General features: G+C 47.1%; 1 protein-coding gene across 1 annotated transcript in view; it reads right to left on the reverse strand.

Annotated features, from left to right (window-relative positions):
* Positions 1 to 4914: 4914 nt before the first annotated feature.
* Positions 4915 to 13809, reverse strand: part of CYGB (cytoglobin) — a 47613-nt gene continuing 38718 nt past the window's right edge. Inside the window, exon 4 of the mRNA XM_043496430.1 lies at positions 4915 to 5938. Within this exon, the coding sequence (XP_043352365.1) occupies positions 5873 to 5938 (66 nt within the window). The 3' untranslated portion in view covers positions 4915 to 5872. The remainder of the gene's footprint in view (positions 5939 to 13809) is intronic.

Consider the following 13809-nt stretch of genomic DNA (forward strand, 5'->3'; position numbering starts at 1 on the left):
CAACCAATAGGAGGTGCCACAGTGGTGAGTCCCACCCCATCGTAGGGGGATTTGGAAAAGTCCTACCCAATCTATGCAGACATTGCAAGGGATTAGTCCAGGCACCAGCTCTCCAAGTCAATACCAAGGACTTTGCCATTGACTCATGTTGTGTCCTTGTGCCATTTCAGCATTCCAAGCCTCCATTTCTGCTTTTTCAAAATGAGGCTAATATGACATGATATCTGGGGCTAGCTCTGAGGGATTAATACCCACTCGGGGTGTCTGCAAAGAGCGTGGAACAGGCAACATGCAGAGTGTGATGATGAAATTGGTGGAGCTCTGTTCTCCTCCACCCACTCTGAATCTGGCCTGTACTAGCGAACAAGGCAAGGCTAAGAAAGGGGGAGAGAGAGGGAGATGGAAAGCCCTCTGGACTTGGAGAGGTGCCCTGTGTAAATAACGTGTGGTGCCCCCGGGCACTTCAGCGGTTCCTTTTCCTGCTGTCTTTTCTCAAATGAAAAATCTGATTTTTGCCTGACAGATGGCTGCAGGTAAACATTGTGATCAAGTTGCTAATGAGAATGCTTCGGGGCTCTCACAGCTCTTTAGACCTCAGAGGCAGACAAGCGTGCAGAGAAAGTGTAAGCGGCCTTTCTGGAATAGATAAGCGTGCAGCCAATCTGCTGAGACAACGATCAGCATGACGCCAGTGACATGACAATGTGCTGAAATCCCCAGTCAAACTGAGATTGCCATGCATCCGGGGTGGAAGCATGTAACGAAGGCTGGTGCCCCCGTTATGTGCTTTCCATCTCGCTGCTACAGTCTGACACATTGCAAAGGGCCTCTCCCCACCCCCATCGTGTCTGAGCTGGGGGCTCTGCTGCCTTCGGTTTTCTTGCCTTTCCTTCCCCTCCCACTCTGCATGGATCTGGGGCTCCACCCATCTGCACATGGTTTAGAATGACTATTCAGAGGGTTGCCGTGAATAGCTGGACTGAGTGTTGAAAGAGGTGGATTCAGGCTAAGAGGGTCAGAAAGGAAGATCCAGAGGGTCCAGTGGCAAGATTGCAGGCTAGAACCCAGGAGAAGTGGGCTTGTGTCCCTGCTCTTGCTGCTTTGGCAAGTCACTCAGGCCCAGATCCTCAAAGGATGAGGCACCCAACTCCCATTAATTTCAGTGGGGGTTAGGCACCTAACACCTTAGAGGATCTGGCCTTAGTCCCTCAGTTCCACATCTGTACAATGGGGGTAACAGCACTACTCTACCTCCCAGGGCAGTTGTGGGCATACATACAGCAAAGGTTGTCCAGTGCTCACATACTACAGTAATGGAGGTCAGATAAGAACCATAGGTTTTGCTCTCCTTCACACTGGTATAATTCTATCAGATTCCATGGAAACCGAGAGCTGGATCTTGGCCATGTTCTGAATGTAGATTGGTGACCAAACATAGATTTATTATCCTAGCTTCCATCCACGGGATTATGCTAGGTCTGTATATAGGCCAATGTGTGCACTGGGTTTTGAAGAGACATCCCCTGGACTGGTTTGCTGAGAGTGCTCTATCTAATTGCTCCAGGGCAGATGCCTTGACTGGGTTTGGGATGAACTTAAAAATCTACATTTCATTCAGAGTGACTGTCACAGTAGCCAAGTCTACACTGGGAAATGTGCCATGTTGGAAAATGTGTTAACATCATGTTAGTTAAAATGTGTAAGCTAAGCATGATTTTGTCCTGGATGTAGTCTGGGACAGAAATTATTAAAATGTGTTAGATGGTTCCTGTTGCTATAGATTTGACCACCCCTTTGCAAACCCAATTCCAGGATGACACATTGTGAGCATAACCTTTGACGGGGGTCAGATTTATATTGAGCTTTGTAACAGTTTTGCTCTGGATTGAAGATTGCACCCTGTGCCCTTGTCCACCTGTCATGCTCTGAACCCCAACCAGTCAAAGTGTAATCTCAGGGGTCAGGCGGGTCAAAGGGCAGTCTATATCAGTGGTCAGAGTTCATGCAAGAAGTTCTGATAGCCAAGAGATCCAATCCAAGGGGAAGGTACAGCAAGGCAGCTGGTGAGGTTGGGTGGGGCAGCAAGGCCAGGTTAAGCCAGGTCCAAGTAGCAGCTAGCAGGCAATGGCTTGTTGTTCAGACAAGGCCAGAAAGAAAGCAGGAATTTTATATATGGTCACCAGCCAATCAGGGTCAAGACCATGTGGCCATTCAGGAAGCAGGTTGCAGAATGCAGGAAGTTGGCCACTCAAGTGTATGACTTCTTTGATCAGTAGTGTGATGTGATGGCCAAGGCTGCTTCCTCAAACCAGGGAATCTAAGTTTGAGACTAGGGTTCAAGACCAAGGTCCTGACTACAATGTACTGTAGTTGGAGACTTATAGTTCATCTCACCATCCCCCTCCTTACATTATTGGCTAGAGGATGGGTTAAGGTTATACAGTACCAAATAATGAAAAAAAACCATACCTTTGTAATTCATGAATGAAGGGGCAAGGTGAAGCTTGGGGTGGCAATCAGGGGTGCTGGAACAATGTGTGTAGCGGGGGTGCTGAGAGCCATTGAACCAAACTGTAAATCCTGTCTATGATGGAAACCACTTCAAATTGGGGGTGCAACAGTACCCCTAGTTCCAGCACCTATGGTGGCAATTGGAAGAGAGTATGTGTGGGAAAGTTTCTAGACATGAATAATGGGGGGAAAGTACTGGGATCTGGAGCCCCTTTTGAGGTGAGTGCAGAGTCTCTAGCCCATATCAAGAGGCTTCATAAATGAAGGTTGGCTGGAAGCTCTGAATGGGCAGAGTTAAGGTTAATTTAAATAATTACGGCTAATCAAACACCACAGGGTGGAGGAAGGAATATTGAATATTTTGTCTAAAAATAAATGCCTGTTTTTGTTGTTGAAATTTGAAATGTCTAAATTCAGAATGTTTCCCTTTGTTCGATGGCTGGTCAAAAATAGGGGAAACAGTTAACAAAAATGTGATTGGCATTTTCCTCCATTTTTATTTTTTATCAATATTTCAATACCAGAAAAATTGTGACCCTGCCCCAGGAATACGAGGAGTGAGGATTTCTGACATGGGGGGCTCTGAATTCTCACCCTTGCTTTTGCTATTGTGTGGACTAAACATGATTGAAGGTGGGCAGGGGTCTTGTTAAATGAGCACAGCAGAACTCAGATTGGAGCTGGAATTAAGATCTCGCTCTGTTCCTTTCCTGCACCAGTTTCTAGCTTCCCCTTGGCTTTAGACGCTAGTGCCCTTGAGCCAGGCATGCCTGATGTGGGTAGGAGGCTGGCGACAGACAGCCATGCTTTCATTCAGCCACATCCTTTTGTTGTTTGGCTTTGATTCCCCCCCCCCACTCTCTAATCAGTGCTGTGCCCTTCTGACAGCTGATTATCCCTGGCTGTCTCTCTGGGACCAGCATGAAGGTGATGGGAGAGGGGCAGCAGCAGAACCAAGCTGGGTCAACAGAGGATTAATTACGTTTCTGGCACTTTGCAGTGGTGTCGCATCAGCACAGAAAAAATCAAGGCATTTCCCCCTTTGCCCAGCACGTCAGGAATAGCAATTAGTATCCTAGAGGGCTGATTAGAAACCGCACAGAATTACCAGCTTCTACCCTTTGCAATGCTCTTTTACCTGGTCTAGGCTATGGCTTAGGTGCCAGTCAGTAGTAACAGGTGATATTTATCACCATCAGCTCTCACTCTCTTAAAGGTGACTTGCCAGTCATTTTCTCACTGACAGGAACAGCTGTCTCAGAGCAGCTGGCACATCACAAAAGACATTCCATCCAGAATGTTCTGTTCCCCCTATGAGCTGGCTAATGTGTCCGTGTGACACTGCCCTCTATGTGATGGTATCACAACTGTGTGTCATAGATGCTGTAATGCTAGGAGCTAATGAGAATCCCTTTGGTTTGGAAGGGGCCCACGCTCAAATGGCAGAGACCAGGCTGGATTCTTAATCTTAGTGAGGACAACAGAACAGGGTAGTTTGTAGCCCCAAATCAGGATCAATAGGGAGGATGTTTTAACCTACCAACTGGGGGTGGGATGGGGGTAGGCTGCTGGCCCTCTCCCTAGGCCAGGAAGGACTGGCTCCAGGCCCAAAGGCTCTTTCATGCCCTTTCCTCAGGGCCCAGGTTATTAATTAAATCAAAACTACACAAAGTAACACAAAACAAAGTTATTCCCCAGATCAACCCAGGGTGTGGGGACCTTTCCCCTGCACCCATCCCTCTACGCCACACAACCCTCCCTTCTACAGCACCCAGCCAACTGGGCTCTCTCGGCCCTTTCTAGAAAACACCTGACTGACCCCTTCTCAGCTGGGTCTGATAATTGCACAGGGCTGTCCAGCGGCAGTGTGGGTTAGATGCCCCCAGTACTTACCCATGGGATATGTGTGGGTTTGTATTCGGGGTGACTAGCCCATGCCTCTGCTGCCTCAGCCAGGGCTACTGCAGCTACACTGCTGAGAGCTAGTGCAAATGTATGTATGTGAGTTAGGAATTACAACCCTAGTGTAGAAGTAGCCTATGTTTCATTGTTTTGTGTCCTGCATCTTATAATATCTAAGACCTCAGCCTGCAGGCAGAGACAACAGCCATTTTGTTCTCAGACTTTAGTACAGATTGTTAGAGAGAAGTACTCATGGTGATCTCTCAGGGAAACTTTATTTTTGTTCTTTCTTCTTTTGTTGTTTCCCTTAATCTAAAATAAAAGCAATTTAGCCTGAAAGTTTATGACTGTTCTTTGTGTAGAGTCAATCTTTCCTTCTACCAATAAATAAATACATAGAAGAAGAGAGAAAATATGTATAGTTACTAATTAAAATTTACAAAAAAAGGAAAGTTAATTATTTTAAAATAGTGCTTAAAAGCTAATAAGTATTTGTATTCATTTTAAAAAATCATTATTTACTCTGCTTAAAAATAAAATATAAGTACGTTCATATCATGGAATCTGATCATGATTTTATTTCTGAATCTGTTTTTGAATCTCAGCTTCTAAATCATTATTTTTTTGAATAACTAGTACCCGTTTTTTTCTTTATTTCCACTAATGCAAACATTTTAGTCAATCATTTGAAAAAGCTTTAGAAATAAACATCAATATTTCTTTTTGAGTTTCACCAGAGATAAAAGTCAAATCCTTCCAATCCTAATCATAAGGAAAAGAATTACAACATGAAAATGATGTAAAAGCTGGGTCTGACGCTGCTTTATGCTAATCCAGTGTAAATAAAAGAAATCGACTTGGAAATTGATTAAGTAAGGTCAGAATTAGGTCCACTGTTAAGAGTTGAGATCTAGACCAGATTCGCTGTAATCAGCTGTATCATGTGGATGTTGCTAGAATGGATCATGCATATACAGTCTTGATCTTGAAAACTCTGATGGTCATGACTAACTTTTTGTATGTGAGTATGTATGGGTGTAAAGTTACTTACCTGTGTAAATGTTTGCAGGATAGGAGCTCTGCAATCTGAAGGTCTTTCCCATTCTTCAAGGCTGGAATTTCTTTTTAAAAGAACTCAGTGTTTATTCAATGTAACGCACGCTGCAGGGCCGATAGCATCTTAATTCTCAGGAACTACAGAAGGTCTCATGACACTCAGATGATCTCATTCTGCTAATGGTCATATCAGGAAATGGAAGCTATTTTTTTCCAGTCACAGCACAGTCAGGGGAATGCTGATGCATGTGTATAACACTGTTGGTCTGGTTACAGGAATCCCCTGAGGTTCTCCCACATTCTAATATACATATACTGAACAATCACTTTAAATGAGACAGATGCAGTTCTCTTGGGCACTGTTACGGTTCAATGCAAGCTGCTCTTCATGGACAGCAGTGTTTCAGGTTGGCAGTGGAGGCTCTGTCACCTTGCTGCTGCTGCCACCACCACTGCCATCAGGGGGCTCCTGAAAAACCAGAGGATGCTTCTTGCTCGTTCATTGCCCCCTTAAATATTGTCAGTAATTCCCCTCCCTCCCAGTATAAGGGCTAAATCTTCTGTCCTGAAGATCCGTCTCCATGGGGGAGCAGAAAAGCACTAACCAGCTCAACTTCTCTTCTGCTTGCAAGGTCGATCCTGCAACCAGGGGACTGCTAGAGTGGCATTGCTCCAACATATGGTCAGTGTCCATCCCGTAGCTAACCCTGTGCTTGGCAAGAGCTGGTTCAAGGTGTCTCATCCCAGCTCCCAGACACTAGATGGGCTCTTAGGTAGAGATGGTCCTGAGCTGCACAGTTTAGATCTAAAATTTCCTCAGAGTTTTGGTTTGGTCCATTATAATAGCTGCAAAATTTGGATCTGGTTCTGGACTTCCCAAAGTCTGGGCATATTCAGATCCAGGGCCTTTGGTAGCCTCCTGCTAGACAGAACACAATACAGCCCCTTTGGAACAACATTTTCTGAAGTCCAACTTCGGCAGCCATACATGAAAACACCCAAAGGCAGTGGCTGCTCTGGAAAATGTGGCCATAAATGACTTGCCTGAGGTCCTGCAGTTAGTCAGTGGCAGAGTCAGGAATCCTGATTCTGGATCCAGCCTGGATGAACCAGTGTGCACTTTGTGCACTTGCACGGGGCCCCCAATCTCAGGGGCCACCAACCAGGATTGGGCCTAGGATTGCCACCTGGGTGGTTTTAAACCAACCTGGCTGGTTTTTCTTCTGTTGCCGGTTGCAGTGTGCTGAGGTTTTCTTCACTTGGCACTAGTGAAAATACTCTGGCAAGCTGCAACTGGCAACAACTACTGCGTGCATGTACGGGGGTGCCAGTGGCGGCTTCCATTACAGCGCACAGGTCCCATGGCACCTGGGAGAGCTGCTGGCATGGCACCCGGGTGCCACTCCATGTGCTGGGCCCTCAGCATGCCAATACGGGGGCTGAGGTTCCTGCTCCTCATGGCTCTGGAAAGTAAGATAGACCCATGGCTCACCAGCAGGGAGGAGTACAGAATGGGGATCAGGGTGGGGGAGGGGATGGTGAAGGGGTTCAGCAGCTTGACTCCCCAGGTCACTGTGGGGGGGTGTCTGGGAGGGGAAGAGGAGGGTCAAGCTGCAGGGGTGTGTGTGTGTGTGTGTAGCCTGGGAAGGAAAGAGGAGGGTCAGGCTGGTTGTTGGGGGGGTGCTTGCGAGGGGAAGAGGAGGGTCAGGCTGGTTGCGGGGGGGGGGTGCCTGGGAAGGGAAGAGGAGGGTCAGGCTGGTGGGCGGGGGAGGCAGTGGCTTTTTTTTTCTGTCTCTCAGAGCTGGCAACTTCATCTGGATTCCCAATCACATTGCGTTTTGGCCCAATCTGTACCCTAAATAAAGCCAATAATCTCCCTTCTCTGTATCCCTCAAACCGGCCTCTGTGAAGGCCCAATGGAACCGTTCTCGATTATGGACAGGGGGCTGAATTCTGCTTGGCATTTTATCAATCCAGATCTGGAGTAACTCCAATGACGGCAGCAGAGCTAGTCCAGATTTATACCAGTGCAAGTGAGAGTAACACTGAACTCCCAGGCTGCACAGAGCATTGTCTATTCAAAACGACAAGGCCAGGACAGCCAGCCAATCGCGCCATTAGATGGACCATATGTTCCTTAGTGCTTTATAAATTCCTTTACTGGGGGCAAGTGGGCCTGATGGATTTATTACTAACCAGACGGTGCAATCTGAATATTTCTTTCAATTGGGGGTGGGGACTCCAATCCTTCAAGGCGAGCTGAGAGCTCCAAGCTGGTGATTGTATTATATTGAGAGACTCCAGGGCCCCTATGGGACCATTGACAGGGTTGTACATAGGGGAGAAGTGGAATTTTCCACACTTCAACTCTCTTGTGAAACCAGCAGCCTGGTGCTGTGTACATTCTGGTCACTGCCCTGCTTTCCCATTTCACTGGGTGGGGGTACAACCAAAAGAGTCTTCCCACACCCTTTCCTTCCCTGTCTTTCCTCCCATCTCCTGCATTGTGGGGGGAGAACAGGAAACTGATTGTAAATTAGCCCTGAAGAATTTTTCAATTTCAGATGTGTATTTCCCCCCCCTTGTTATTTAATCTCTTTGCTGCCAAACTGCAGAGAATTAATCTTGGTCTGGGCTGACAGAGTTTACAGTAAGTGCTGTTCAGATAAACCATATCACCCAGCGCAGATGAAGAGAAGACAGGGAATGGGAAAGGAAGGGATGGACTCCTGGTTATTATCTTGGCTGGGAGGGTTTTTCTTTCTTTCTTTCTTTCTTTCTTTCTTTCTTTCTTTCTTTCTTTCTTTCTTTCTTTCTTTCTTAGTTTTTAGCAAAGCTCTTTGAGGGGAAAACAGAGCCAGATCCTCAGCTAGGGTAAGTCAAGTGCAGCTCCAATGAAATCAATTGAGTTGTTTCAGTTTACGCCAGATTGGCATCTGAAATCAATGGGAGTTAGGCACCTAAATATCTTTGAGGATCCGGGCCCTGGCTCATAAAGTGTAGTAGAACTTAATCAGCATCCAAAACGCTGCACGATGCCACTAAAGATGGGGGCTAGAGATCAGGCAAGTATGCTCTTTGGTGCTGGGGCTTTTTGTTCTGTGTTTGTATAGCGCCTAACATAATGGGGACCTGGCTCAATACAATAAAGGAGAAGATGAAGAAAAGGGGATAGAGTTCCTTTGAGGTTGCAGGATTTATCTATCCATATTACATTAATAATGAAATATTGATTCTGCATGCATTTCTATTGGCTGGCATGTTAGCTGTTTCAAATGATCTTCTATTTATCTTCTGGGGTGGAGGGAGAAGAAATTTGCAAAATGATTCTTGGTCTTTGCCGGGTTCCCAAATAAAGGACACTGCAGAGAGGGCTAGATTTGCCTGGACCAGCTCTGATTCGCAGTGATGCACCAGGGGGCAGGACTGGATGGGCAGTGGCACATTGCTTGCTAGATAACTGTCCTGGTGCAATGGCAGACTGGTGTGAGGAATTTGCACTGGAACAGCTGCGGGGGCTGAGGATCAGAGCGGAGGTGCAGAGCTGATCTTGGCTTTGTCTTAGCCATTCATTAAACTGGACTTTTCCATTCATGTTCTCCTTCGGGGCAGGAGGGAGTCAAAAGTTTTTGAGTTCTGGAAGTGAAAGCTGCTCCAGGTGGGAGATGAATTTCTGAGTGTTTGAGCATGGCGTGATATATTTATCCTGTCTCTGGAGCCTGCCTTAGTCATATTACAGCTGCCTTTTACTACAGAGTGGCTGAGAGTCCTAACAGCTAAAAAAATAAAGTCACCTTAATGATAATGACAGGTTTCAGAGCAGCAGCCGTGTTAGTCTGTATTCGCAAAAAGAAAAGGAGGACTTGTGGCACCTTAGAGACTAACTAATGTATTTGAGCATAAGCTTTCGTGAGTTACAGCTCACTTCATCGGATGCATTCAGTGAATGTATTCAGTGCATCCGATGAAGTGAGCTGTAGCTCATGAAAGCTTATGCTCAAATACATTTGTTTGTCTCTAAGGTGCCACAAGTACTCCTTTTCTTAATGATAATAACTTTAATGGGACAGGGAGGCCAGGCAAATCTGAGAGCTGAGTGAAAGATTTGGGCGGAAGTTTGGATTCACCTCATTTAGCTGCCCAGCTGTACCTGTTTGTGAGCTCAGGGTTAGCAGATACACCATCATGCCAGGCTTCAGGCTGGGGGAACCCAGCTGGTGTCAAACCCCTTGGAGCATCCTAGGTTTAAAGGATTGACTCTGGCTTTATTGAGCTTGTGGGAGGGAAGAAGAAAAAAAATCCAGTGAAGGGGAATGTGATGGGGTGTACAAACCCCACCCTCGTTAGCCAGGGGTTAGCAGGAGCCTGAGCCCAATTAAGTAGGATGGCACCTGGTCCAGGGTGCTAGGCATAATTGGTGATCAAACCCAGCTGGGAAGGAGGTAGGTCTTCATAAAGGAAGGAGTAGAGGCAAAGGAAGAGCTTAGTAGTCCCTCAGTTGGTGGTAGAGGAATAGGAAGGTGATATAAGAGATAGCTGGGGTTGGTGCACCCACTAGGGTAGATGCCTTGTGTGGGGCTATGAGGCGATGGGGAAGAAGCAGCTTAGCTAACAGCAGGAGTGTGGTAGGGGCAGGATTCGCAGGGAGCAGGGCCCCAGGCAGGAGGCCTGCTTGCCCTGATATGAGGGTTGTGAGGGATTGGGAGCATGGTCCAGGGCAGGAACTGGGGAGAAGCCTTGGGAGGCATTCTTCACTAGAGAAGCCTGGAAAGGGGCTACAGAGAAGGCCTGAAAAAGTGAATGGTGGGAAGAAATCCAGGGAGGAAACCGCAAGGAGTCTTGTGGAGCTGACCTTCAGTGCTTGGTTATAGGGTCCTTGGACTAGAACCCAGTATAGTGGGAGGACTGGGTTCCCAACTAGCCACTGGGGAAGGGGGTATGAGGCCCTTGAGATGGGGAGGTGGAGGACTGAACACCCTGGACAAAGGAGTGTAGGGGCCCAGAGTTGAGTGCTGAACACCTGACATAAGGACTCTTGTTTGTTGGACTTTGTCCCTTTGGAAAGAATGGGACTAACCCATGACCTGGTGGAGAGCTGGGCAGACTGCTGCAGGACCAGAGGTGCTAGAGGGGAAAGAGCTGCTACACCATGCCCAGCCACAAGAGATGTGCCAATGATTAGCCCACCCTTCTTTTGGAGGATATGGATTAAAAAATGGACCAGCTGATAGGGATGGTGAAAGACACTGGAGAAAAGAAAAGTGTGTGTGTGGGGGGAGGGAATCAATAAGTATCCTGAACAGACACTATTTCAACTTAGCATAATGTGTTCATCCCATGTCAGCACCCACTTATACTGGGCTGACTGCAAGGGAGGTGGGGGGGGATGGGTGTCCCTACAGTCTTAATACAGAGTAAGTCCCTTACATGGAAAAAAAATTAGGGCACAGGCACCTCTCAGGTGCTGGTTTGATGCTGGTGTAATTCCAGTGTTTTCAGAGCGACTCCTAATTTTCAGCAGTGCATGAGGGATCAGAATCAGGCCTAGAAGGCTGAATGCAATAGCCATGCCTTGGAATCAGTCTGACAGCACTTCTTAAATCCCAGTTCAGTTCCATGCTCCCTGAACGGGAAGCTTTCCTGAGTTGGGGCCTTAGATTGTAACCTCCTTTGGGCAGCATCTGTCTTTGTTTTGTGCAGGGCTCAGCACTTTACTAGTAGTAATTGAGTGCATTGCCAGTGGTCCCAGTGGAGGGACCAGATGTTACTGGTTCATCGGTCTATCCTTCTGTACTGCTGGAAGGAAAAGGATAGAAGCAATGGTAGAAGGGAGATGATGAAAATACAAAAGGGGGGGAGGGGCATGGCAGAAGCTCAGGTACTACAATGATGGGTGGCAGAATAAAGGCCTTAGAGGAAAATGATAGTGGAGAGGAGAGAGAACTGGAAAAATACAGAAATAAAAGGACAGAAGAAGGAAACAGAAGCCAAGGTAGAAGTCAATGAAATTTATGGATTCTAAAGCCAGAAGGGACCATCATGATCATCAAGTCTGGTCTCCTGTATGACACAGGCCATAGAACTTCCCCCAAATAATTCCTAGAGCAGCTGTTTTAGAATAAACCATCCAATCTTGCTTTTTTAAATGGCCTGGGATGGAGAATCCACCATGACCCTTAGTAAATTGTTCTAATGGTTAATTACTCACTGTTTGTTTGTTTTTTTTAAAAAAGCCTTATTTCCATTCACTTATGGCAGCAGAATCCGTCCTCTTGGCATTGTCCTTCCTCATTAGAGTGGAGAAGACACTGGGTTCTAATTGAAAGGTCTCCAGGTAAGTCTAGACTGCAAAGAAAACCCCCTGGCATTGCATTTCAGCACCTGGGTCAGTTGGATCAGGCTGTGGGGCTAAAAATAGTAGTGTACATGTTCCTGCTTGGGCTGGAGCTCAGGTTCTGATGCCTGATGAGAAAGGAGAGTCTCCGTGCCCGCAATCCAGCCCACGTGGGAATGCCTACACTGTTTTCCATAGCCCTCCAGCCCCAGCCCAAGCCAGCTGAACCTGGCTCTGAGCCTCGGTACTGCGGGTTTTTCTTTGCGCTATAGACATAGCCTCAGTGGGCTAACCACAAAGTATGGTGGGAAAGAGAAATGTGCAGGCAGTCTACAATATTGGTCACACCTCACTACAAACCCATGCCCATTCTTCCAGCTAGGTGAACTCTCTGAGCAATGATGGGGGGCCCATTTTCCAGTGACGACAGATCAGAAATAGTTATCTATCTACCGAGCCACAGAGACACTCAATGACTTGCCCAAGGAAGCCTGTAGTGGAGCAGGGCCCTGAACCCAGGTCTAAAGTCCCAGGCTAGCACTCTGCCCACTAGGCCATCCTTCCTCCCACTCTTTGGAATAGGCCATTAAATCAAGAGCCACCTTCACACAGAAAACGCCAAAAAATTTCCTCTATATGATGTTCTTTGGCAAGAAATAGCCAGTTGATTGTAACCACTAACTGTGGAAGTCAGGGGTAGGCCTGGAGTATGGCACACGTTCATGAAAATTCCCCCAAACTAAACAGGCATTGCTGCAAAGAACTAGGGGATGTGCAAACTTCCTGCTGATGAGCTCTGGTGAGGCAGAGCTGCCAGCCATTGGGCCCTATTCTGAAGACTCAGCAGAGAGCACTTCTCTGCTGGAAGTGGAGGGCTCCACTCCAAGCTCTCACAAGTACTTTCAAGAAAACTGTTGCTTGCTGTTCCAGTAATAATAATAATGCTTCTGTCGTACTTTTCATCCCAAGTGCTTTCTAAATGAGGGGCTACACAGACTCTTTAGGGCCATTTCTTCCAACACAGCACAGGGCCTGGCACACTGGGGCCTCTGGGTGCTATTGTAATAAAACAATAACAAATGATATTCTCCCCATTCTACAGTCGGGGAAAGTTCTCTCTGGTCCAAATCTTTTTCTGTCTTATTTCTCAGTTTGCTTGTTTTTTAAATCTCATTCCATTTACAAATGTTTCCCTCTTGTATTCCTATTGTTCTCTTCTCTGTATAGTTTCTTCCCATTCCCTTTTTCTTGAATCTGTGGTGGCGGGAGGCACTAGGACCCAGGCAGGGAGCTGAGGCTCCCTGATGGAGGCAGGCTACCTAGCAGACTATTTCTGCACCAAACTCTGAAGTATTCATATTTCATTGGAATTGGATTTTTTGGGGCTCACTGAGCTGTTTGCGGCTATTAAGCGTGGAACTTGGAAGTAGCTCTAGCAGCTCTGAGCTGAGCAGCATGTGCCCTAATCTCTCCACGCAGGCACGAGGAACTGTTGCCTGGCATGGAGACTGGTTCTGCACTGTGGCTGCAGAGGAGAAGTCTTTGCCCTCTCTGTTTTACAGGCTCTCAAATGCTGCCATGGCTGCTGAGGTAACTTTACTGCTGGAATGCATTCAAATTCCTCTCAGGCAGATTATGCAGAGGGCAACAGGGCCCCATGATCTGCTGAAACAAGTAGTGTCATAGCAGCCTTGACCCTCCCAGCCCTTGCACAATGCATGGCAGGGAGAGCAAAGCTGTCGCTTGCCAGTGGTGCTATGTGGGCCCAAGAAAGGTTAAACCCCAGCATTGCTTCTGCACTGAGGGGAAGCAAGTCTCAGGCCTCATACATTCTCCCTCGCTTGCACTCAAGTACACCAAGCTTTTGCCTGCAAGGAGGATAGTCAGCTCAGCATTTAGGCCCCACTCGAGCTACTAGGCCTCAGTAACGTGGCAGCCTAGCATCCCCCGTGCTCCTTTTCCTGCTCTTCACTCTTTAACCTGCACTTATACCCACAGCCGTGCAC

Source organism: Dermochelys coriacea, chromosome 14 (assembly GCF_009764565.3).
Source record: "Dermochelys coriacea isolate rDerCor1 chromosome 14, rDerCor1.pri.v4, whole genome shotgun sequence".
In the NCBI taxonomy this organism is placed as follows: Eukaryota; Metazoa; Chordata; order Testudines; family Dermochelyidae; genus Dermochelys; species Dermochelys coriacea.